This window comes from Heptranchias perlo, chromosome 7, assembly GCF_035084215.1.
Source record: "Heptranchias perlo isolate sHepPer1 chromosome 7, sHepPer1.hap1, whole genome shotgun sequence".
Taxonomy (NCBI): Eukaryota; Metazoa; Chordata; class Chondrichthyes; order Hexanchiformes; family Hexanchidae; genus Heptranchias; species Heptranchias perlo.
Window position 1 is genome coordinate 64,696,956 of NC_090331.1, and position 26,040 is coordinate 64,722,995.

At 42.5% G+C, this 26,040-nt stretch overlaps 1 protein-coding gene across 1 annotated transcript in view; it reads right to left on the reverse strand.

The window, feature by feature from the left end:
• Window positions 1-8,921: 8,921 nt before the first annotated feature.
• The window catches only part of stat4 (signal transducer and activator of transcription 4), an 81,743-nt gene continuing 64,624 nt past the window's right edge, over window positions 8,922-26,040 (reverse strand). The window contains exons 19-23 of the mRNA XM_067987754.1: window positions 24,357-24,448; window positions 17,784-17,923; window positions 10,589-10,765; window positions 9,969-10,035; window positions 8,922-9,884 (exon numbers count right to left, since the gene is read on the reverse strand). Of these exons, the coding sequence (XP_067843855.1) occupies window positions 9,752-9,884; window positions 9,969-10,035; window positions 10,589-10,765; window positions 17,784-17,923; window positions 24,357-24,448 (609 nt within the window). The 3' untranslated portion in view covers window positions 8,922-9,751. The remainder of the gene's footprint in view (window positions 9,885-9,968; window positions 10,036-10,588; window positions 10,766-17,783; window positions 17,924-24,356; window positions 24,449-26,040) is intronic.

Consider the following 26,040-nt stretch of genomic DNA (forward strand, 5'->3'; position numbering starts at 1 on the left):
ATTGGTAGAAATGGTAGAATCAAAACAATTTTAATGGCCCCCTAGCAACTCAGTAACTTTAAGATTCATCCTGCTTCAGCCTTGACATTACTCAATTGTGAACCATATATAATGCTGAATTATAGGTTTGCAAGTCAGACACATTCAATTCAAAGTTAACAATAAATCCTGAGGGCTTTCTGACAAAAGCTCCTTATAGAGAGTATAAATATTAATTCCACCAATAAAAAGGCAAAACACCAGACGTTGAGGTGGACCCCGGTCTAAACTGAGTCAGGAGTCCAACTTGGCCAGTCAAAGCAAATTGAAAATGTATACATCACTGTGCATGTTTCTAAATAAACTGAGAACACTGCTACGGTGGATTACATAATGTAGAATCACATTTTACCTGCAGTTAATTTAAAAAATTCTCACCATGATGGTGCCCATAGTGCCACTTGGTGTTTAACAAGTCAGTATACTGTTCTTTATCAAGCAAGATAAAAGCTTATTGCCATCAGCATAAACTTCTTCACTTCTTTCAAACTCCTGCAATGGCATTCTGGTTTAAAATCCAAGCCAATATGTTCAGTATTGTTTAACAAGTATTCCTGCAGCTTTTTACTGCAGCATAAGTTACTTACCACAAGTCTTTACACCCTGCGAGTATTGGTGTTAAAAATCATGCCCAAGGTGTATTGCATTAGTAATAACATCACACATTTGATGTACATGCTGCACATTATGTACATTTGTCATCATGCATGCATGTGCATCTTGGGATTCATAAAGGTCAAAGAGAATTCTCCATTTTTAGGTAAGAATTTGGAACAAATTGTTTTTTACAAATTCACCAACCAAAAAAATCTGGAAATGTATCAGTAAAAATTGGTTTAAAAAGGCAATTTTAATAATCTCTACTTTTGTACCTTCATTAATTTATTTACTTGAAGGTCTCAACCTCTCTCAAAAGCCTGGTCACAATGGAGCCCAGTCCTGACAATCAAATAGGCACATTTTCCAGCAAGAATCATTGAATAATGATGAGGAGCAGGCTGATTTTCCTCTCCTTAGCCCAGGACACTGAGACCAATTGTAGTTCCCCATTGCAAATCATTTATTTATTCAGGACTCCAAGAATGCAGTGGGATTGTAGATATTGAACCACTGATATGTTTTCTTTAGATTTTCATTTTCTGCATCCATTTTTAAGGATGCATTACTTCCCTTTTAATTTCAACTTTATTAGTTCTTTTCCTCTTTATAGTCCATTTTTTTTGTTCCTTTTCTGCCTCACCGTTCTTTCTTGTATTGTTTGTTCTCTTCCACTTACTTTCCTCTTATTCTCCCTGCCCTCCCATTTTGTCAGTGACCTCTTGTATCGTTTCCAATCTCTCTTACACTCCATTCTGTCTGCTGATAATTTCTGGACTTCAAGTTCTTTTCTTGAACTGTAGTTGCACTTTTGTTTTTGAAACTCACTTTGCATAACCAAAGATAATGGGGGAAAAATGGATAGGGCCTGTTTTTGGATGGGGGTAGCGCGATCCGCCATTACCCCGTGCCCGATGGCCCCTGTGGAGGCAGGACGAGACTTTCGTCAGGCCTGAGGACTTGCCTTCAATCTGCGTTGGAAATCAGCATTGAACAAGGATTCTATGCTATTTACACTTTCCACCAGCAGGGGGAGCTCCAATCTCTTAAAGGCAGGCTGTCTGTTAGAACTCTCTTAAAGGTAGCTGCTACCTGTTATTTGCTGAAAATAACAGTCTGCTGTTTGAATGGAGATAAGACATCGCACACGTAAAACACAGATGCAGGTCCCATCCCTATGTTTACACACTGATGAATTATGTTAAAACATTGAATAAAGGTTGCACACCACTCAATCCCACATGCTCCAATCCGTGTGCTGGACCTCACCAATCTGCCGATCTGAGTTTGAACCAGGCTTGCGAGAGTGCGTGCACAAGGTTCTTTGCTGATGCACTAGGGACCTTGGTGCAAGAGGCGGACAGAAGGAGGGACATCCTATATCCGCGGGGGGAGGGAGGGGAGTGGGGGGAAGAGGCCCTCCAGACATATACCCAAAAGGGAGTGGGAGGCAGCGGGGGATGAAGTCAATGCCAAGCGCACAGCATCATGAACAAGGATGCAGTGCAGGATGAAGTTCAATGTTTTGACATGAGTGGTCAAAGTGAGTGAGGTCAACTGTCAAGTGGCGTCTCCATACCAACTACACCACTAGTCGCATCCACTGCTCCACGCACTACAACCCCCATCACCCACATACCAACAAACTCTTTCCATCAGTGCTCAACTCTTCCAATCAATTGCTTCCTCTCACCCGAACACATTGCCACTGTTGCAAGCCACCCACCCACAACTCACAAGCCACACACACTGGCAGCTATTCAACCATGACAAACACATCAAGCAGACACACGTCCCGCTTTCTTGCAGGAGAAGGTGACGCATGCCAGGAGGCAGCAAGTGGCAGTGGCATGTAGCCCCTCGAGCCTGTTCTGCCATTCAATGAGATCATGGTGGACCTGTAACCTGACTCCATATACCCGCCTTAGCCCCACATCCGTTAATACCCTTGGATCACAGAAATCTATCAATCTCAGATTTAGAATTCACAATTGAGCTAGCATCAACTGCCATTTGCAGAAGAGCGCATGTCACGCTAGTAACATGCATGCACAGTCAAGGCGCCATCTTGGCATTTCGGGAGGCTGCGTAGTGCCGAAACTTGAGGATGGGGATGTTTACACAACCTCCTCCTCCCGTTAGTTGTTTAATTGTCCACCACCATTCACGACTGGATGTGGCAGGACTGCAGAGCTTTGATCTGATCCATTGGTTGTGGAATCGTTTAGCTCTATCGATAGCACCTTGCTTCCGCTGGTTAGCATGCATGTCGTCCTGTGTTGTAGCTTCACCAGGTTGGCACCTCATTTTTAGGTACTCCTGGTGCTGCTTCTGGCATGCTCTTCTACACTCCTCATTGACCCAGGGTTGATCCCCTGGCTTGTTGGTAATGGTTGAGTGAGGAATATGCCGGGTCATGAGGTTACATATTGTGCTGGAATACAATTCGGGTATGGTAGCATAGTGGTTATGTTACTGGACTAGTAATCCAGAGGCCTAGACTAAAAATCCAGTCATGAATTCAAATCCTGCCAGGAATTAAAATACTAGTATCAGTAATGGTGGCCATGAAACTACCGGATTGTCGTAAAAACCCATCTGGTTCACTAATGTCCTTTAGGGAAGGAAACCTGCCGTCCTTACCCGGTCTGGCCTATATGTGACTCCAGACCCACAGCAATGTGGTTGATTCTTAATCGCCCTCTGAAATGGCCTAGCAAGCCACTCAGTTGTAAAATCCCGCTACGAAAAGTCATAAGAAGAATAAAACCGGCCGGACCACTAGGCACCGGACACGACAACGGCAAACCAAGCCCAGTCGACCCTGCAATGCTCCTCCTCACTAACATCTGGGAACTTGTGCCAAAATTGGGAGAGCTGTCCCACAGACTAGTCAAGCAACAGCCTGACATAGCCATACTCACAGAATCACACCTTTCAGCCAATGTCCCAGATTCTTCCATCACCATCCCTGGGTATGTCCTGTCCCACCGGCAGGACAGACCCACCAGAGGTGGCGGTACAGTGATATACAGTCAGGAGGGAGTGGCCCTGGGAGTCCTCAACATTGACTCTGGACCCCATGAAGTCTCATGGTATCAGGTCAAACATGGACAAGGTAACCTCCTGCTGATTACCACCTACCGTCCTCCCTCAGCTGATGAATCAGTCCTCCTCCATGTTGAGAAGCACTGAGGCTAGCAAGGGCACAAAATGTACTCTGGGTGGGGGACGTCAATGTCCACCACCAAGTAGTGGCTCGGTAGCACCACTACTGACCGAGCTGGCCGAGTCCTGAAGGACATAGCTGCCAGACTGGGCCTGCGACAGGTGTGTGAGCGAACGAACACGAGGGGAAAAACTTACTTGACCTCGTCCTCACCAATCTACCTGTCGCAAATGCATCTGTCCATGACAGTATTGGTAGGAGTGACCACCGCGCAGTCCTCGTTGAGACGAAGTCCCATCTTCGCACTGAGGACACCATCCAACGTGTATGTGTGGCACTACCACCGTGCTAAATGGGATAGATTCAGAACAGATCTAGCAGCTCAAAACTGGGCATCCATGAGACACTGTGGGCCATCAGCAGCAACAGAATTATATTCCAGCACAATCTGTAACCTCATGGCCCGGCATATTCCTCACTCTACCATTACCAACAAGCCAGGGGATCAACCCTGACTCAATGAGGAGTGTAGAAGAGCATGCCAGGAGCAGCACCAGGTGTACCAAAAAATGAGGTGCCAACCTGGTGAAGCCACAACTCAGGACTACATGCATGCTAACAGCTGAAGATGGTTGGGCCTAGGACACTGCCCTGAGGAACTCATGCAGCAATGTCCTGGGGCTGAGATGATTGGCCTCCAACAACCACTACCATCTTCCTTTGTGCTAGGTATGACTCCAGCCACTGGAGAGTTTTCCCCCTGATTCCCATTGACTTCAATTTTATAGGGTTGCTTGGTGCCATACTTGGTCAAATGCTGCCTTGATGTCAAGGGCAGTCACTCTCACCTCACCTCTGGAATTCAGCTGTTTTGTCCATGTTTGGACCAAGGCTATAATGAGGTATGGAGCCAAGTGGTCCTGGCTGAACCCAAACTGAGCATCAGTGAGCAGTTTATTGGTGAGTAAGTGTCGCTTGATAGCACTGTCGATGACACCTTCCATCTCTTTGCTGATGATTGATGGTAGACTGATGGGGCGGTAATTGGCCGGATTGGATTTATCCTGCTTTTTGTGGACAGGACATACCTGGGCAATTTTCCACATTGTCGGGTAGATGCCAGTGTTGTAGCTGTACTGGAACAGTTTAGGTAGAGGCGCGGCTAGTTCTGGAGCACAAGTCTTCAGCACTACAGCTGGGATGGTGTCGGGGCCCATAGCCTTTGCTGTATCCAGTGCACTCAGCCGTTTCTTGATATCACGTGGAGTGAATCGAATTGGCTGAAGACTGGCTTCTATGATGGTGGAGATAGCGAGAGGAGGTCGAGATGGATCATCCACTCGGCACTTCTGGCTGAAGATGGTTGCAAACACTTCAGCCTTGTTTTTTGCACTCACGTGCTGGACTCTGCCATCATTGAGGATGGGGATATTTACAGAGCCTTCTCCTCCCGTTAGTTGTTTAATTGTCCACCACCATTCACGACTGGATGTGGCAGGACTGCAGAGCTTTGATCAGATCCATTGATTGTGGAATTGCTTAGCTCTGTCTGTAGCATGTTGCTTCCACTGTTTAGCATGCATGCAGTCCTGAGTTGTAGCTTCACCAGGTTGGTACCTCATTTTTAGGTACACCTGGTGCAGCTTCTGGCATGCTCTTCTACACTCCTCATTGAGCCAGGGTTGATCCCCTGGCTTGTTGGTAATGGTAGAGTGAGGAATATGCCGGGCCATGAGGTTACAGATTGTGCTGGAATACAATTCTGCTGCTGCTGATGGCCCACAGTGCCTCATGGATGCCCAGTTTTGAGCTGCTAGATCTGTTCTGAATCTCTCCCATTTAGCACGGTGATAGTGCCACACAACACGTTGCATGGTGTCCTCAGTGCAAAGATGGGACTTCATCTCCACAAGGACTGTGTGGTGTTCACTCCTACCAATGCTGTCATGGACAGATGCATCAGTGACAGGTAGATTGGTGAGGACGAGGTCAAGTAGGTTTTTCCCTCGTGTTGGTTCGCTCACCACCTGCCACAGGCCCAGTCTGGCAGCTATGTCCTTCAGGACTCAGCCAGCTTGGTCAGTCATGGTGCTACTGAGCCACTCTTGGTGATGGACCTTGAAGTCCCCCACCCAGAGTATATTCTGTGCTCTTGCTACCCTCATTGATTCCTCCAAGTGGTGCTCAACATGGAGGAGGACTGATTCATCAGCTGAGAGGGCGGTAGGTGGTAATCAGCAGGAGGTTTCCTTGCCCATGTTTGACCTGATGCCATGAGATTTCATGGGCTCCAGAGTCAATGTTGAGGACTCCCAGGGCCATTCCCTCCTGACTGTATATCACTGTACCGCCACCTCTGGTCAGTCTGTCCTGCCAGTGGGACAGGACACACCCAGCGATGGTAATAGAAGAGTCTGGGATGTTGGTTGAAAGGTATGAATCTGTGAGTATGGCTATGTCAGGCTGTTGCTTGACTAGTCTGTGGGACAGCTCTCCCAATTTTTAGAACAAGTCCCTAGATGTTAGTGAGGAGGACTTTGCAGGGTCGACTGGGTTTGGTTTGCTTTTGTCGTGTCCGATGCCAGGTGGTCCGTCTGGTTTTATTTTTATGACTTTTTTTAAGCGAGATTTTATAACTGAGTGGCTTGCTAGGCCATTTCAGGGACCAAATAAGAAGCAATCACATAGCTGTGGGTCTGGAGTCACAAAGAGGCCAGACCGGGTAAGGATGGCAGGTTTCCTTCCCTAAAGGACATTAGTGAACCAGATGGGTTTTTACGACAAGCCGGTAGTTTCATGGCCACCGTTCCAGATTAATTCCAGATTTTGTTTAATTAATTGAATTTAAATTCCCCAGCTGGCCTGGCAGGATTTGAACTCATCTGGATTACTAGTCCAGTAACATAACCACTATGCTACCTTAGCCTTCTTGGGTACAGTATATATTTTGACTATGGTGTATTCATTATTTAATTGACTTTTAATTTCAGTAAATATAATTTATTGCACTATTAATGATCTAATACATTCTGATAAAGCTACTTCCCTGTAGGCAACTGTGGATTATCACTTGAGAAATAGTTATCATAACAAAATCAATCACTAATCCTTTATTATGGATATCATCAAACATTACCTAGAGTATCTTAACAGCTAGAACCCCCATGGAATCTCAGGACCTATCAGTCTGCTGGTGTAGCTGTAGTGGGAGACTGACAAATTCCAGGGAAACAGCGTAAATGGCCATTACAGCGGGACACTAGTAGAATCCCCATGGAATTTCAGGGCCTTAATATCTGCCATGATCCCAACTGCTGTCAAAACAAACGAGACAGAAAGCAGGGCACATCCTAATGAACGTTAGCGTATACCGTACTACATTAAAAACAATTGTAAACAATTTTACAACACCAAGTTATAGTCCAGCAATTTTATTTTAAATTCATTAAAAATATTAAACACATTAAAAACAAGCTGTTCTCACATGCAGGTTAAGTTTCCATTTGACCAGAGGAGTAAAGCATTTTCTTAATACTTTCATTCTTTGAATGAAGATTGTTTTGTGAATTTGATGACATTGCTACTCTTTCAAAAAGTATTTTTTGCTGTTGGTATGGGTTTAGATTATGTGCTTTATTATAAATTCACTTGGAAATGCCTGTACCTGTGGAGGGATAGATTTTGTTTTCATTATTACTGTCATCTCATGATTCATGTACATTACATCACCAGGTTTTTAACAACAATGCAATAAGAAATCATTCTGTCCTTTGTTTAGTCTTAACATTTCTAATGTTCAAATCACAAAAAATAAATCCTAGTCCTAAATTCCTTTTTAGAGGAAATTTAACGTGAATCTTTTAAATGGCTTTAATCAATTTATTTATGAATCGAGTTTAACACTAATGTCAAGCGTAACATTCAACAAATAAGCAGTACAAAGTGATTCAACATTTATAATTCAATAATAAATGTTTCTAATCATGATTATGTTACCCATAGAAATTCACAAACAATTGCAATAACAGTATACAGTAAAACTTAAAGCATACTTTCCATTCAGGTCTGTGTAATATTAAATAAATGATATTGCTGAACATTGTAATTTTAAAAAACCTTAAAAGTGCAAAATTAATTAAATTGTATACTGGTATTTAGAAAAACATTTGTAAAAAAATTGTTATAAAATATATACAAAGATAATTTACAGAGTAAATGAGGATAAGATATGTGTAGACCTTAACGTCCCTGAGTCTCAAAATATCTTCCATAAATTCTTCATCGGAGCAGTTGTGAACACATAGCACAAACCAGATATTTAAATGTACAGTTTCAATGAGATATATATTAAACTGCCAGTATTTAGTGAATATATATATATATAAGTAATCATTCAAACAGCATTCTGTCATCTCTTGTATATGAAATAAAGATGGTATTGGGTAAAGCCCCATATATAATGTGCGGTGCATTATTTTAGAATCTCAGTGGGGTTTGTTCCATAAGTGAAAGTGATCTGCACATTTTGAACAATATTAGATATTTATGTATTTTTTGTTTAAAAAGTTCAACTTGAGGTATGTAATAAGTTAAAAACTGACACCAAAAAGAATATAGCTTTTGAAAAACATTTACAAAAAAAAAATTAACAAATACTGAACAGAAATAAACCCTGGGGAAAAAGGATGTCCTTTTATAAGGTTAATAAGGACCAAAATAGTGTCCAAATCTTCAGCGATCTATGAATGCTAATCTAGAGAGAGGCTAACAATCAAACATGGCGAGTTGTAAGAATATAGCACTAATACGAATCTCAACTGTGTCTTTAAGGTAATGGATTCTGTTAGCACTTTATTTATGGGGACAGAAGAAGCATGCAACAACATTTGAACCTTTATTTTTACTCTCACTTCACTATCAAGTTACTACATTTTTTATGATGTGGAGATGCCGGTGATGGACTGGGGTTGACAATTGTAAACAATTTTACAACACCAAGTTATAGTCCAGCAATTTTATTTTAAATTCACAAGCTTTCGGAGACTTCCTCCTGATTTACCTGAGGAAGGAGGAAGTCTCCGAAAGCTTGTGAATTTAAAATAAAATTGCTGGACTATAACTTGGTGTTGTAAAATTGTTTACATTTTTTATGTTACTGCATACGACCATGTTGGTATGTTCCAAATGTGCTGACTAACTGAAGGATTTAATGCTAATGTAAACATTATTGTTACATAAGCCATTATACTTCCACCCTGTTGTCAATACAAAGTGGTTAAACATGGGCAGTATGAAAGTGGAAGTATAACTTGCGAGTCGATTCGATAACCTGATTCCAGCATATATGGAAACCAGGAGGCATGATATCACGACCAATAGGTAGGCGCACATCTCTTGGACATTGCAATATGTGTAGCGTAACTCTAACCTGGTGTGAGACCACATTTTAAAAGTGCCCAGGTGACCTGTTGGACCTATTCGGAACTTTACAAAATTACTCTTGACTCTTTTTAACATTATGAGAGAAGCAACATTCCTGTTTGCACTCTCATAATATTAAAAGTTAGCCTTTCACGGGTTTGGAGCTCTGTGCATGTGGCCAAACGCTTACGTATAGAACTCCTTTCTCGCTGACCTCAGGGCAACGACAGCGAGCTGCAGCCAGCACTGTAACTTTGGTCTGATTGCTGTTCATTGCAGTGTGCAGATAGTGTCTGAAACTCATATCTGTAACATAGCAACAAATCATAGTTACTGAATATTGCATTGCTGTCATTTGTAGTATCATGCTAACATATTCTTGCCTAGTTTTCCACATTGCAATTATACTGCTATAGAAACATCCTTTGTGTCCCCTTGAAATGAAATGTTATCAGAAATGTGTAGGTTTATACACAGTTTGTCGCATGAGTTATTGTGAAAGGAGCTATGGATGTCAGTTTCAAATCAAATCATTGCTTCAAAACATACAGCAGTCTCGATTTCTGCTGGACTCAGTTGCTGTTTCAGTTCAGCATATACTCCTGGTGACATAGGAAGTAGGTCTGACGGTGAAACTGGAGCTGTGGAAGCATTTGGACTGAAAAAATACAACAAATTAATGGTCAATAGAACACAAAGCAATTTTTTGATAAAAACAAATGAATTGGTTGTTCATACTTACAATTCAGAGAATGGGATAAACCTTGAGGAAATATAGCCTTTCTTCTCTGTCTCTGTGGGTTCAGAGACTGTTTTAAAAAAAAATAAAAATAAATTCTAGTATTTCATATATTTTTAGTTATTTGTTGTTTTATTAGGGCTAACTATATCTTTTACAGACTGTTTTCTGTCTGCACTGTTTTAATGCAGTCATTAATCTACTTTAACAGGGTAAAGGCCATGTTACAATAGCGCAGACAGGAATTTTAAACAAACCACTAAAAATAGCAAAGAAATGAAACCTCTATTATCTCCAAGCCCAATCAGAAACCTTAGAGCCGTACATTTATATGTGATGTTGATACTGATTTAATTTAATTGCAGAGAGGGTCTTAGGTTTTATTGCTCTATAAAGACAGATCAGGCTTAGTTGGTATGTTAAAAGTATTAGTCGACATTTATAAGGAAATAATGACATACATTATTGATAAGTAAACCCCATTGTGTAGCAATTTATTAATTCTGTGGGACTAATTTTTGGATGTTTCCTAAACTACAGTCTGCTAAATGTGACTTCATGAAAGATTAAGAACATTGAAAAATTATTTGTTTTTTTATATGCCACCAGATTGCTATACTGACCTTCTTTTGGCTTCCCAAAAGCTTTGTCCTTATTAATATTAGGATATAGATACTGCAGTGGGTTCTCTGGAATGTTCTCAGCCACCATTACTTTGTAATCACGGATAATGTCAGGCAAAGGAACCGCTAACAACTGACTCTTCGAGTAAGGTTCCACTGAGTGAAATTTCATTTCTCCTAAAACAATAACAATATTTGACCATTATGCTCAGACTCTTGTACATAACATGAAATAAAGAAAAAATTAATTAAAAATTCAAGTACTGAATAAAATTTTGACTACAAACTTTCAATCCCATCCTATCAAATCCATGTTCATTTTTAAACATATTCTAAAGGATCATGTGGAAAAAATGTAAATCCTATAGAGTTTAAATTGTGCTTTATAGAATCAATAGCATCACAGGAAATAGCTCAAAGCTCTTTATTGCTCATGAAATAGTCTACCTATGCTGTGATATTGCACAATTTATTTAGCTCCCACCTGAGTAAACTGCACAGTAATACCTGTACTTAGCCACCTCCTGTATATTTGTGGAATAATTATGCTACTCATTGTCGCTGGGTCAAAATCCTGGAACTCCGTACCTAACAGCACTGTGGGAGAACCTTCACCACACGGACTGCAGCGGTTCAAGGCGGCTCACCACCACTTTCTCGAGGGCAATTAGGGATGGGCAATAAATGCTGGCCTTGCCAGCGACGCCCACATCCCATGAACGAATAAAAAAAAATTACATTGTAAAAACATTTTTTTCATGGGGAGTTTAACTTACCTGATTTGGTTTAAGTAGCTACTGATGCTTGCCTAATATATAATGAAATAAAAGTATCAAAGGTGATAGCCTTTTTGTATTAGTGTCAGAAAATCCAGCTAAGAAACTCATTCGTTAAACTTTTCCCAAAAAACTATTATTGCAAACACAATGCAATACAAAAGCTTTGCATTTGTTGCGTTAACAAAAGCTGTAGCCACCATGTTTTAGGTACACTGAAATTTGCCAACTGAACAGTAATCTGAAGCTAATTACCTTTTTCGGATATATATTTTGATTTTTTTTAACACTTAGAAACTGAGCTGAAGGGCCAAAGCCAAAAGTGCAAGTCATCGGCAAGATTGAAACAGTAAGAGAGAAAAGCATGTAAGTAAAGAAATTGTGATTAGGTGATACCAAGCCTATGTTTTAAAAGCTGTAGATTGTAGGAGAGGGATGACTGATGAAAGGAAAGTGTCCCATAGGGTTGAGGTCCGGAGGAAGAATAAGTTTGAGCTGGATGCAGTGCGATGAGTCTTGATTTCAACACGGTGAGGATTCAGGGAGGAAGAACATGTATGATTGTATATTTGGAGCATAGGATGAACAAGAAAAGAAAGTTCAAAAGAGCAGTGACCACAGTATTATTACTATAACAGAGCGACAAGAAAGGTTGTGAAGTAGGAAGAAATTGAAAGCTGGAGTTAAGAACCAGATCACCTATAAAACCCCAGGGTGTCTGAAAGGTATTAGAAGAGCCTCCCCATATGTGGAATAGTATTCAAGTCTTGGACAAATGGATTTTAGAGAGAGTAAAGAGTTGTTGAAGGAAAAGAATTGTTTGGAATGAAAGCGGAAACCAAGCTTTTTGGATGCAGATGTAGCAATGGAGGGGATATAGGTTTTCCATTTGAGATCAAAAGAGATGGTGAAGCCAACAATATTAATAGATGAGGAAGGAAAGAAGTGATAGTTGTTGGTTTTACTTATGAGAGATATGAAAAAGGTGTTTGAGGAACTAAAAACTAGTTTTGAATGCTCATTTATAGAATAGAGCAGATCTAGATGCAGTGCTTGTTACTGCATTGCGAGAGGAATGAAAGTTGTGTGCACTAGAGTATGCAATCTAAATGACGCTAGTGAACATAGAGTAAAACTGTCAATTTAAAATAGGACTATTGGTTAAAATGAAAGTAGAGATGGGAGAAAATTCTGTGGATGTAGAACTGGGAAAACCCACTGGAGGATAATTTCTGTGGGGAAGGTTTCTCCAGAGGAAGATCAGTGGAAAACCTGGAGAAATGGAGCCAACAGGTTAAAAACAACCATTTTGTCTAGGTCTTCCACCGAAGTTACAGTGGGAGATTGGAAGAATCCGATGGAAATTCTCCACCTCTGTTTCCACTTGAGACCAAAACACCTTTGTGCTAGAAAGCTTAGATATCAGCAAGCGAGCAAGAGCATTTGATGATGCCTGAGTTATGTTGGCAATTTGAAAATAAATTTGTATTTTTTGTGTTATAAAAAGCTGTGTTTCAACACTTCGCTATGATTTAGTGACATTTTAAGCACTGTTGTAACTACGTGTGTATGAATGTGCCACACCACTGATGTCAAAAACAAAAGCAGGTTTAAGGGAAATTCCAAGATGCTGACCTTCAAACTATATGCTGAAAAAGCAGATCAAAGGTGCTCAGATACCTTATTTACTATTCAAACATGTTATTATCTTAACAAAGGTTGAAAGCCAAATAGCAATCCTCTTGTCTGGTAAAGGGATTAATATTTTTAAATTATCAGTTTCCAATTGGGGTTTTGGATTGCTGAGATTGAAACATGGACCCTCTGATTAAAGCATTGCAATGCTTGAGCTACAACACTGCCTGAACATTGTTCACCAAAGAAAACTTTGCAAACTTTTGTAAAATTGTTAGGCTTTTGTTAGGTAAGGGTATTGAGTGAAACGGAACCAAGACGGGTAAAACGAGTTGAGATACAGATCAGCCATGATCTAATTGAATGATGAAACAAGCTTGATGGCCTACTCCTGTTGCAATAAAGTTCCCAAATTTCATTATCTGCCCTTGAAAGTATCACGGTTGATATAGTTTAGAAAATAAAAGCCACTCCTAACAGAGGAAATTGTAGGTTCTATATAAAATAACCAGATAATGCAAGTGTTTTCAGAATTTCTTTTCACCCAAGGATTATCACACTCTAGTGATAAAAAGTTTATCACCATTCATGTTTTTAGGATGTCCCAAAGTGCTTCTTAGCTAATAAGTTACTTCTGAATTGTAATCAATATTGTATCACACAATGTATTCACAGTAGAACACTTCTCTTTCTTACTCCAGTCATAAATCTGATTTAACACATTACTTTACAGTTGTAATTTCAATATTTACAGTCTGCTGTACCTAACTGAAGTGGAGAGGGATTTATTTCTATATAATACCCAATGGCAAATGTAGCCACATTTTTAAACAGCCTTTATGTTAAGTCATGTTGATAAGTATTTATAATAGCTCGATGGATGATTATGAGTTTACTGCTTAATTTCTGTTTAGGAGAATTTCAGGATGGTGGCCAGTTACTTTTGGAAAAAAGGAGGAAAGGCAGCTTGACTGACATAAAAGGGAAACATTAAAATCCCCCCTTTACTTGTTAAAAGTATTCAAATACTTTAAAAAAACTATTTCTGTAACAGACGATTGATTTTTCAAGTCCTCACCTATGGCGAGGTATCTCATGCTGTGGTTGAGGGCTCAGAAAATATACCTACTGATGTTCAATCATAACATACAGTGCTTGGGGAAGCAGAATAAGATTCAACACTTAAGGAATTCGGCCTCACTGAAGCATCGACTCAGGATGGTGTTTCCCATATACCACTTCAATTTGATACAATGGACGTTTGTTTAGACATTCTAGTAAACGCTCACTGGGATGGCTCCACTAACACGAGCCCATCGGGGTGGGGTAGCTGCCAGGGAGTTCTCACTTAGTAGGGTGATAGCTGGTTTGATTGGCAGTTCAGTTAGCCAATCTCAGAGAGAGAGCTGGAGGAGGGTTAGAGATCAAGCCCTTGGCTTCCTGCCCAGCTAAGAAGTAAAGAAACAAAGAGGCACATAGTCAAGGACAGTCTGTTTGGAACCGACAGGGAAGCCAGGCCTAAAGAGTGAGGATGTTCCCCTTAAGTTCAGGGTCGAGCAGTTTCAAAGAATTTTCTGGTCATTTAGTGAGGTGTACTTTGTTTTTTTTCCCCATGTTTTGAGGAATATTATGGAAGTAAGTTGAAATAAACAGGGATAAACCTGGTAACTACAGGCCAATCAGTCTAATGTCAGTGGTGGGAAAACCACTAGAGGTCATTGTCAAGGACAAAGTAAATTCTCAATTGGAGAAGCATGAGTTAATAAGGGACAGCCAACACGGATTTGTTAAAGGCAAAACTAACCTGATTCAGTTCTTTGATGAAGTATCAGAGAGGGCTGATGAAGGTAGGACAGTAGGTGTTGTATATATGGATTTTCAAAAGGCATTTGATAAAGTACCACATAACAGACATATTCAGAAAATAGAAGCACATGGGACTAAAGGGATGGTGGTAATTTGGGTACATAATTGGCTAAGAGATAGGAGGCAGAAAGTAGCAGTGAATGGTGTACGGTTGTTTTTCAGACTGGAAGGAAGTGTACAATGGTATTCCTCAGGGGTCAGTATTAGGACCACTGCTCTTTTTGATATATATCAATAACCTGGACTTGGGTATAGAGGGTATAATTTCAAAGTCTGCAGAGGATACGAAACTCGGAAATGTAGTAAACAACGTGGAGGATAGTAATAGACTTCAGGAGGACATAGGCAGACTGATGAAATGGGCAGACACATGGCAGATGAAATTTAATGCAGAGTAGAGTGAAGTGATTCATTTTGGTAGAAAGAATGAAGAGAGGCAATCTAAACCAAATGGTGCAATTTTAAAGGGGGTGCAGGAACAGAGAGACCTGGGGGTGCACATACACAAATCTTTGAAGATGTCAGGACAAGTTGAGAAGGCTGTTAAAAATGCATATGGGATCCAGGGCTTTATTAATAAAGGCATAGAGTACAAAAGCAAGGAAGTTATGCTAAACCTTTATAAAACACTCATTGGCCGCAGCTGGAGTATTGTGTTCAATTCTAGGCACATGCTTTATGAAGGATGTGAAGGCCTTAGAGAGGGCGCAGAAGAGATTTACTAGAATGGTACCAGGGATGAGGGACTTCAATTATGTGAAGAGATTGGAGAAGCTTGGGTTGTTGTCCTTAGAACAGAGAAGGTTAAAGGGAAATTTGATGGCAGTGTTCAAAATCATGAATGGTTTTGATAGAGTAAATAAGGAGAAACTGTTTCCAGTGGCAGAAGGGTCGGTAACCAGAGACACAGATTTAAGGTGACCAGCAAAAGAGCCAGAGGTGACATGAGGAAACATTTTTTTACGCAGCGAGTTGTAATGATCTGGAATGCACTGTCTGAAAGGGTGGTGGAAGCAGATTCAATAGTAATTTTCAAAAGGGAATTGGGTGAATACTTGAAGGGAAAAAAGTTACAGGGCTATAGGGAAAGAGATGGAGAATGGGACTAATTGGATAGCTTTTTCAAAGAGCCGGCACAGGCACGATGGGTCGAATGGCCTCCTCCCGTGCTGTACCTACTATGATACTATGATAGTAGCAGACTTCGGGAGGACAGAGACAGACTGGGCAGGCACATGACAATATGCAATTTAATGTGGATAAGTGTGAAGTGATGCACTTTGGGAGGAACAACCCACAGAGAGGCAATATACTCTACATGGTATTATTTTGAGGGGGGCTACAAGAGTAGAGAGACCTGATGCTGCATATTCACAAATCGTATGGGATACTTGGCTTTGTAAATAGGTGCATTGAATACAAAAACAAGTAAATCATGCTAAACCTTTACAAATCACTGGTTAGGCCTCAGCTGGGGTATTGTGTACAATTCTGGGCACCACACTTTAGGAAGGATGTCAAGGCCTTGGAAAGGGTGCAGAGGAGGTTTACCAGGACGATACCAGGGATGAGGTACTTCAGTTATGTGGAGAGATTGGAGAAGCTGGGATTGTTCTCCTTAGAGCAGAGACGGTTAAGGGGAGGCCTGATAGAGGTATTCAAAATAATGAGGAGTTTTGATAGAGCAAATCGGGAGAAACTGTTTTCTCTGGCTCCGTAACCAAAGGTCATTGATTTATCATGATTGGCAAAAGAACTAGAGGGGAAATTAGGAGAATTATTTTATACAGAGGTTTGTTAAGATCTGGAATGCACTACCTGAAAGGGTGGTGGAATCAAATTCCATAGGAACTTTCAAAAGGCAATTGGACATGTACTTGAAGAGGACTAATTTGCAGGGTTATGAGGAATAAGCTGGGGCATGGGACTAACTTGAACAGCTCTTTGAAAGAGTTGGCACAGGCATGATGGGCCAAATGGTCTCCTTCTGTGCTGTAAGATTCTATGATTCTTGCTTCTTCACTCAGAGTGGTTAGAATGTGGAACTTGCTATCACATGGAGTAGTTGAGGTGAATAGCATAGATACATTTAAGGGGAAGTCAGGTAAGTACATGAGGGAGAAAGGCATAGAAGGATATGCTGATTGGGTTAGATGCAGTAGGGAGGGAGGAGGCTCGTGTGGAGCATAAATACCTGCATAGACCAGTTGGGATGAATAGCCTGTTTCTGTGCTGTAAATTCTATGTAATTTACTAAAATGTTACTCTGCTCATTCACTAATTTTTTGTAAAATAAATCAGCCCGTTGTCTCACCGAAGTGGTTATCAGACTGCCTTTTGGAAGATTGGAGAAATGCACAGTGACACGTACAGCGTTACAGTGTCTATCTCATGTGACGAGTAATTTCATTGTTATGGCCCCTGGGTCACACTATTGCATGACTAGATATTGGGCAGTAAAGGTAAACTCTTGATCATAAGGGAAAGGATCCACTTATGGGAGAGATCAGTGATGCTAAATCCAAGCCAATATCTAATTGCAGACCCCAAATTTGTAACAGATGTATAGACTGAATAACATTGGGAAGCAGTGGGGAAGTTGTGGTGCCAGAGAATACTCCAGCAACAAAATGTCACAATAAGGAAGACTTACATAACTTGCTTGTGTCTTGTGAGTTACATTTTGCCCACTCGTGCAATAAACTGTTCAATTTACTGTTCCATATTGTGTACCTCCATTTCTTTATTCTAGAGGCCTGAATGACATGGCATTCCGACTGTTTATAGTTTACAAAGCTACTGATCTTGAAGCATATTATATTTCCAATCGATTGTTTTATATATTTTAAATGACAAAACTCGTGTCTCTGGTCTGAGCTGACCTGTGGAACAGAACAGAGAATCCATTACTGCCTCACCATTCTCAGATCGATCCACCCAGGTAAAAGTAATGGCACCTTCTCTGCTGCTCTCACTGAACCTCAGCAAAAATGTGCCAGACAGTTTATCCTTCAGTAAAGCACGCTCCTTCTCCTTACTCACAAATCCCACGATGTACCTGAAGAGACAAGTGTTAAACACGTTGATTTGAACAAGTTTACATAATGGTATCTCATTCTGCACAGATTAATATTGTTTCTTCTTTTAAAACATTTTTTGTGCCAATTCTCTTCCCCTTTCTCCCTCCTATCCTGAAGGTGCTGAGTCTAGTTGTGGCTGCTGGGAGTCCTCTGGTACCTTGCCCAACTGACAATTCTTCACGTATCAGCCAGTCAGCATCAAAAGGCTTTTTACCATGGAGGGCATCACAACTGAGTTACACACACTTTCTAGGAGAAGCCTATGAGCAATCATCAAGAGCAGGAACCCGAACTGGTGTGTCCCATCTCCAATCATGGATTCTGAGTCCACTAGTAGCACCCAACTATTGCCATGGTTGAGATCAGCTAAAAGCACAGATCGGGAATCGAAGCTGTGACGCTCCTGCATGGCAGAGTGCTAGTGCTGCATTGGACATTATGGGCTAGAAATTGGATAGTGCGTGAATTGGGTTGTGATCCCAGTGTAGCGCATGATGCACGTGCCTCCTGAGGCCATTGGCAGGACCATGGTAAATTGGTCCGCCGGCCTCATTTGTTTATTACCGGCGAGCCGTGGCAGCAGTCGATGCCCCAGAGATAGCTCGTGGTCCCTGGGCTGGGCGGCAGCAAGATCGGCCAGCCTGGGTCTCTAGGAGAGTCCGAGGGCGGGGTGGGGAAGGCAATCGGTAGGGGGGTCAAGTGACGGGCCGGCAGCAGCCTGCAGATTTAATGTGGAGCCAGGAGGAGGACTCCTGCTTCACCTGGCTCCACAATAAGCTAAGTAAAAAAGTTCAAACTTACCTTTCCGGTAGCAGGCACAAGCGATCACTTTGAGGACCGCTGATTTGGCAGCTAAGCAACTGATGAAACTGACCGATGCATGCAGAGTGCATGGTGCGGTCATGTGCAATCAAATTTAGCAAAAAAGGCCTGAAACAAGCATTCGGCCCCCATTTTGCATATGCAAAGGGCCTGGCACCTGTTCTAGGCACGCACCCTGGACGCCGACGGAGGAACCTTAACCAATATGGTGGGCAGTGCACTTCCCTCCCCCCCCCCACCCCCATATTGGACCCATAGGCACCCGTTATACGCCTGTAAAACGGGTGCAGTGCAATCCAATTTCTACACCAATATTTACCCAATAGACTAATCTTGTTTCAATCTTTCCTATTAGCAGTAGTACAGAATATATATAGCATATTTTATATCGTGGGTCCGAAACAAGATTGTACTGTTAGAGCAACTGAGTCATTTCGGCTGTGGGAGCTAGGATGTAAGCTTCTTTTCTCTGCAGGTTGAAATGGCCTAACATGAGATTTGTCTGGGCAGGCTTGACCTAATTACTAACAGATGTGGGTTGACAGAATAATACAGCTTATACTTTGCACGAATTTCCTCTAAATTATCAATCTTATTCATAGAAAATAAAGAAGGTTAAGAAATGGGAAAGTTCACAGAGATGAATTATTGGGGGTGAAATTTGTCCAGCATTGTAAAACGGGCGATAGTGAATTGAAATCAATGGAAAAGAAAATTGGGCGGGGTGCAAGACAGGCGGCTGATTTGCTGACGCTCGGTTTGCACCACCACCCGAGATGAATTTCACACCCATTGGGCTCGATTTTAGCGTCGGGTTTCCTGCGGGTTTCCAGCGGGGGGGCCCCGAAAATCCCGATATTTGGTCACGTGACCGGATCGCGCCGCGATCCCGACCACTTCCGGGTTCCCCGATGACGTGCGGGGCTGCGTGCGTGGCCCCCGCTGGTGGGAATCCCGCAGGCAATTAAAGCCAGCGGGGTTCCACTTGAGAGTACTTACCTTGCTTGTTGAGGTCATTTAATGAGCTGAATCAGCTGTCAAAAGAGGAAGTGTGGGATTTCACCTGCATCGCAGAGTGTTTCACACACTGGGGGAAACAGTCTCCCTCCAACCAGGCGTGTTGCAGCCAGCAGCCTGTGGCAGGTGACAAGGTGAACTCCACGGGGGAGAGCCCTCACCCACGCAGGAGGCCACCGCGTCACATAGGGCAACCCCTGCCCCCCACCACCCCCCGCCAAGCCAGAGGACAGACCGACACAAAACCGCAGCCCCAGTCCGGGGAACCACCCACCTACCCTGCACAACCCCTCAGACCAACACCTGCCAGATGGGTGGTGCATGGACACCCTCGGAGGACGAACAGCATGACCAGCCCCAGCAGCCTCGCAGTCCACGCCGTCCGCCGCAGAGATGTGGAGCCCCCCAACACGGTGTTGTTGCACGCCCACCTGCACAGCAGGAGGGAGGGCTACCGCAGAGAGAGACGCATCGCAGAGGGCACTACCCTCGCCACAGGGTCCACAGACCGAGGTGCAGCTCCCCGGACCTCTCCGAGCAGCAGTGCACACGGAGGCGCAGATTCGCTCGACATGTAGTCGTGGAGATCTGCAGGCTCTTTCATGCCGAGCTGCTCCTGGCTGGCCCCAGCACCAACTGCCTACCTGTTGCTGTCAAAGTCACCACTGCCCTCCACAACCTCTCCTCCGCATCCTTCCAGGGTGCAGCCGGGTACACCGTCGATGTCTCTCAGTTGTCTGCGCGGAAAAGCCCTGCAAATACACCTGCACCTACTCTGCAGTAACACGATGGGTGGCATCAGTGGTGGGTCCTCATAGTGATACCCAGGAGCAGGCATTATTGGACACAACGGACAGGATTCGCGGAGACATGGCAGTGGTGGTGCCAATATAATGTGTGATGTTTGTTGCTCTGAAATTCAATATAAGTAACACCCATGGCAAACCCTCAGACACCCTTGTGCACCCCCTTCATGCTCACGACACGTTTGCCTTACGCTGCCTACTGCACATATGTGATGCATGCCCTGTGGCTGCAGCACAGGTGGTGGCAGGTTGAGTGAGGCTGGCCGTGAGGGAGATGCACGAGAGGGTGATTATGGGATGGAGCCATGAGATTGTATGAGGATTGGGTTGTGTGTTAGTGGCAGGATGAGTACTGGCGAGGTGAGTAGGTGGAGGTAAGATGAGGATGGGGTTTGAGTGGGTATGAAGGGTGATGTGACAGAGTAGTGTTGGCGGTGCCGAAGGAGATGTGGGGTGGGGGCAGTGTTGTGGCAGAGGGAGTGTAGGGGAAAGACTTCGTGTTCTCACTGTGGCTGACCTACTGCGGTCATTGGAGCGCCTCCTGCACTGTATGCAGGTGGACGATATGTTGGTGGCGCAGGTGACCCCCTCTGCCACCTCGAGCCAGGCCTTCTTGGTGGCAGAGGCAGGCCGCTTCCTCCCGCCCGCCGGGGGGAAGATCTCTGTCCTCCCCCTCCTCCTCACCCCATCTGATGATACCTGGGGTGAGGCATCATTAAACTGGGAGCAGCCTTCCCCCTGGGCTGCTCCATGCTGTAATTTGTTCCATTGGTTGCAGCCCGCCCGACGCGCAGACCAGCGGCGTGGACCCCGGAGGAGCAGGTAATTGATTCCTATTAGTGTGTTGCCTGCTACGATTGCGCGGGCAACCCACTAATTTCGCCGAGCGTGTTGACCACGCTCCCGAAACCCAACCCGCCGGAAACCCGCAGGCCTGGTAAAATCGAGCCCATTATGTCTTCTTTTGAGGCTGAAGTTAAGACCCGTTGTTGGAGCAATGCAAATTAAACTTCACTCTGCATTTGGATTGTGCTATACCTGCCCTGACTGTGCTTGATAATGATACTACTTGCCAAGGTTGGAAACATGTTCTATTTCCCTGCACTTATAACTCTCACTTTGAAGAATGTGCAAACAAATTATTACACTTTGGTGATGGGTGGGGGGAGGGGGGTGCGGGGTGGAATGTTGGAAATAAAATGTTGCTCTTAGGTAATCTAGAATAGACTTCTCTATTTGTGTTTCCATTAATAAATTATAATTGCCTGATAATAAACATGAATTTTCAAAGAAAAACTGATCAGACTTGGTGGAGGAATGGCACTATTAGTAAAGAAAGAACTTGCATTTATGTAGCGCTTTTCACAACCCCAGGAAGTCCCAAAACACTTTACAGCTAATAAAGTACTTATGAAGTGTGCTCACTGTTGTAACGTAGGGAAACATGGAAAACAAATTGCACACAGCAAGTCCCACTAACAATTATTTAAATGGCTACATGATCTGTTTTAGTGATGTTGGTTGAGGGGTGAATGTTGGTCAGAACACCGGGAGAACTCCTTCAAATAGTGCCATAAGATCTTTTAGATAGACAGGGCCTCAGCTTAACATCTCATCTGAAAGAAGGCACTTCCAACAGTGTAGCACTGAAGTCAGTCTATATTGTGTGCTCAAGCTTCTGGAGTGCAGCTTGAACCCTTGACCTTCTGACTTAGAGGCAATAGTGGTACCACTGAGCCAAGGCTGACATTTTGCATCTTTTTGTAAGAGATAACGATGGCTGATATACTCCTTACATTCAAAAGAAATGTATGACATGAATCAAGAAATCATAGCCTTAGCATCAGACAAAAAAGTCTTGAGCATTTTTGCCATTACTGATATTATCAATGTTTCTCTGAAGTAAATTGTTCCCATAAGAAGTACTCAGTGTAGTTTTACAAGCAATATATCATGCATGCCTCACAAATCTACTGAAATTCTTTGAGGGAGTAACTAAATTAGTAGATGATGCTAACCAGTGGGTTTAAGTCACAGATTTTCAGAAGGTATTTGATAAAGTTCTGCAGCTGAGACTTTAAAGATAAGGAGGCATGGAATTAAAGGCCAATTACCCAACTGGATTGAAAACAGGTTTGGTAATAGAAAATAGAAAGAGATAAGCATTGGAAAAGGCTCTATCAAGTGGACAGAGACTAATGGAGTTTCTCAGATACTATTCTGAGCCCTCTGATGTTTACAGTACCCAGAAATGATATGAAAATGAGTACTTCCACTATCATAAAATGTGTTTTGTGGCAGGCAAGTTGTAAGAGGAAGCGGATTTGACAGCACTCAAAGAGGTTTGGAAAAATTACTTGGAGGGGCTAAGGCATTGAAATTATCCAGGTTGTTATCAACAAGGGTAATCAAGTACTGGGATGGATCTTTCGTTATAACTCAAAACAAGTAGAATACTATATAACTCATTGGTTAGGCCACATTTAGAATGTGCAGTTTTGGGCACTCTTCCCTTAAATGGCCATTGATGTACTGAAGAGGGCTCAGAGAAAAGTGACTGGTGAAATGAGGATTGAGAGAACACAGAAGCCAGGTGCTCCAATACTAAAAGGCATAGATAATGTATATGCAAACAGCTTACTTAATTTAATCTGAGGCCAAAGAACTAGAGAAAACAACTATACAATTGACAAGTTTCATGCAAGGGTCATTTTTTTTTGCTCATGATGGATTAGACATATGAACTAGATTTTCACTGAAAGTTAATGCTAAGTGATTAATTCCTTTAAAAATTAGCTGGATGAATATCTGGTTAAGAGTGGGAAAGACGGTTATAAGAATAAGCATAGGCACAGATAGTCAGATACTAGGCAAGTAGGTTTGAGTCCTACTGGGACCATGGAAATGTCATGCAGCGAAGGTAACTGATGAGGGTTGTATGATGTAGAACTGATGTTACAGATTCAAGTGAGAGATTAAAACCTGTGGTTTCTAAATTGTTCGATGAAATCTTATTTACTACAATGCAGGCTGTCCCACATAGTAAATGAACCTTTATAAAACACCGGTTTGGCCACAACTGGAGTATTGTGTCCAGTTCTGGGCACCGCAATTTCGGCAGGATGTGAAGGCCTTAGAGAAGGTGCAGAAGAGATTTACTAGAATGATTCCAGGGATGAGGGACTTCAGTCACGTGCATAGGCTGGAGAAGCTTGGGTTGCTCTTCTTAGAGCAGAGATGGTTGCGAGGAGATTTGATAGAGATATTCAAAATCATGAAGGGTCTGGACAGAGTAGATAGAGAGAAACTGTTTCCATTGGTGGAGGGGTCAAGAAGCAGAGGACATAGATTTAAGGTGAATGGCAAAAGAACCAAAGGCGACATGAGAAAAAAACTTTTTTTTTTACACACAGTGAGTGGTTGTGATCTGTAACGCACTGCCTGAGGGGGTGGTGGAGGCAGATTCAATCGTGGCTTTCAAAAGGGAATTGGATAAGTACTTGAAGGGAAAAAATTTGCACAGCTACGGGGATAGGGCGGGGGCGTGGGACTAGCTGGATTGCTCTTGCAGAGAGGTGGCACGGACTTGACAGACTGAATGGCCTCCTTCTGTGCTGTAACCATTCTATGATTCTATGTCTCACTATTAAGTCTACTAACTCTAATAATCCATACTTCAGTATTACTGCTAAACCAGCACTGCACAAAAAATATCTCTGTAGTACCCCTCACCATTTTCAAAATTATTAATTGGGCTTTTAGTTACCCGTCTATCCATAAAGCCAAAAGGTGTTTCTTGATGAGTTCCAGGATTCCATCTAACCACAACCAGAAACTGAATCTATTAGGGAGACTCTCCTGTAAATAAAGCCAAAGAAAATTATCAGAATGAGTAAAAGTAACACACAGTGGTTCTGCAAATTCTTGAAGTTTACAACTATTCACAATCAAGGAATGAAAAACTACCTCCTGTTCTATTGAGGTGGGCGTGTGTGTGCGCGTGCTTGCGCACGCACGCACATGTGTGCAAAAGTTTATTACAAGCTTAGGAATGAAACATATCGACAAACACACTGACAAAAGATGCCATTCACTTTCTTTGCTTATTGTTTTACTAACAATGGTTGTACAACAATTTGCATTTATAGAGTGCCTTTAACATAGAAAAACATCCCTAGCTGCTTCACAGAGGTGCAAGGGGAAAAAAGGGACCGTGAGCCAAAGAAGGAGCTATCAGGAGGAGCTGGTCAAAGACTTGGTTAAAGAAGGAGGTTTACGAGGCTCTTAAAAGAAGAGGGAGGTGGGGAGATGGAACAGTTTAGGAATTCCAAAGCATGGGGCATAGGGCCCAAAAGGTACAGCCACGAATGGTGGGGTGAGGGAAAGGGGAGGAGGGGTTGCACAAGAGGCTGGAGTCAGAGGAATAAAGAGTTGGATGTGGGGGGGGTTGCGGATTGTAGAGCCTGAGGTGATTACAGAATTATATAAAAATGAGGCCAAAGAGGGATTTAAACATGAGGATGAGAATTTTAAATTTGTGGCGTTGGAGTACTGGTACCCAATACAGGTCAGTGTGGACAGGGGTGATGAGCAAGAAGGACTTGGTACAAAATAGGAAACTCGCAGTAGAGTTTTGGATGAGCTGAAGTTTACGGAGGGTGGAGGATGCGAGGCCATCCAAGGGAGCACTAGAATAGTTGTGTCTGGAGGTGACAAAAGCATGGATGAGGATTTCAGGGGCAGATGGGCTGAGGTGCGGACAGAAGCAGGTGATGCTACATGTTAATTGTATCCATGTGATTTATATCAATTAGTGTTAATTGTATTCAGGTGGTATATTAATTGGGGCTCTCATATCCATATATAAGAGCGCTTAGCTAGGGTGTGGTGAGTGTAATGTGGAGCTCTGTGAATAAAGGCTTGGAAGCAACTGAAGACTGGGCTCTAATATTCTATCCTTCACCACCTGGCTATCCAATTTGAAACACCACAGAGGTAGAAGTAGGCAGGCTTTGTGATGGTGATCTTTAAAGGGACTACAAAAAGTACTATGTGGATGTCGACAAGTAATGTAGGGATGAAGAACTACGTTGTAAGTCATGCATCTGTGTCTTCCTGAAAAGCAAAACAATGGAGTTTATTCTTGGAAAAAACATTCAGGGTCAGTTTTCTTTAAGAAATAATAATGTTAAACTAATCTGAATATAGTAGTTTTTATAAATTTCATTTTGTACAATATTTGGAATTTTTTCTGCTTTATGTTATCAGATGATATCTGACAGTTACATATTTTAACCTGATCAGTATACTCTGAGGTTAAAACTTTTCAGCCCAGTCGATCACAGTTCTTCCTGTTACACCACAGCACTAGATGCCCCATGCTAACATGCAGTAGAAAAGAAAATACTACAAACTAGACTTTTCATGTGTCCATGGATGAATACTCTAGT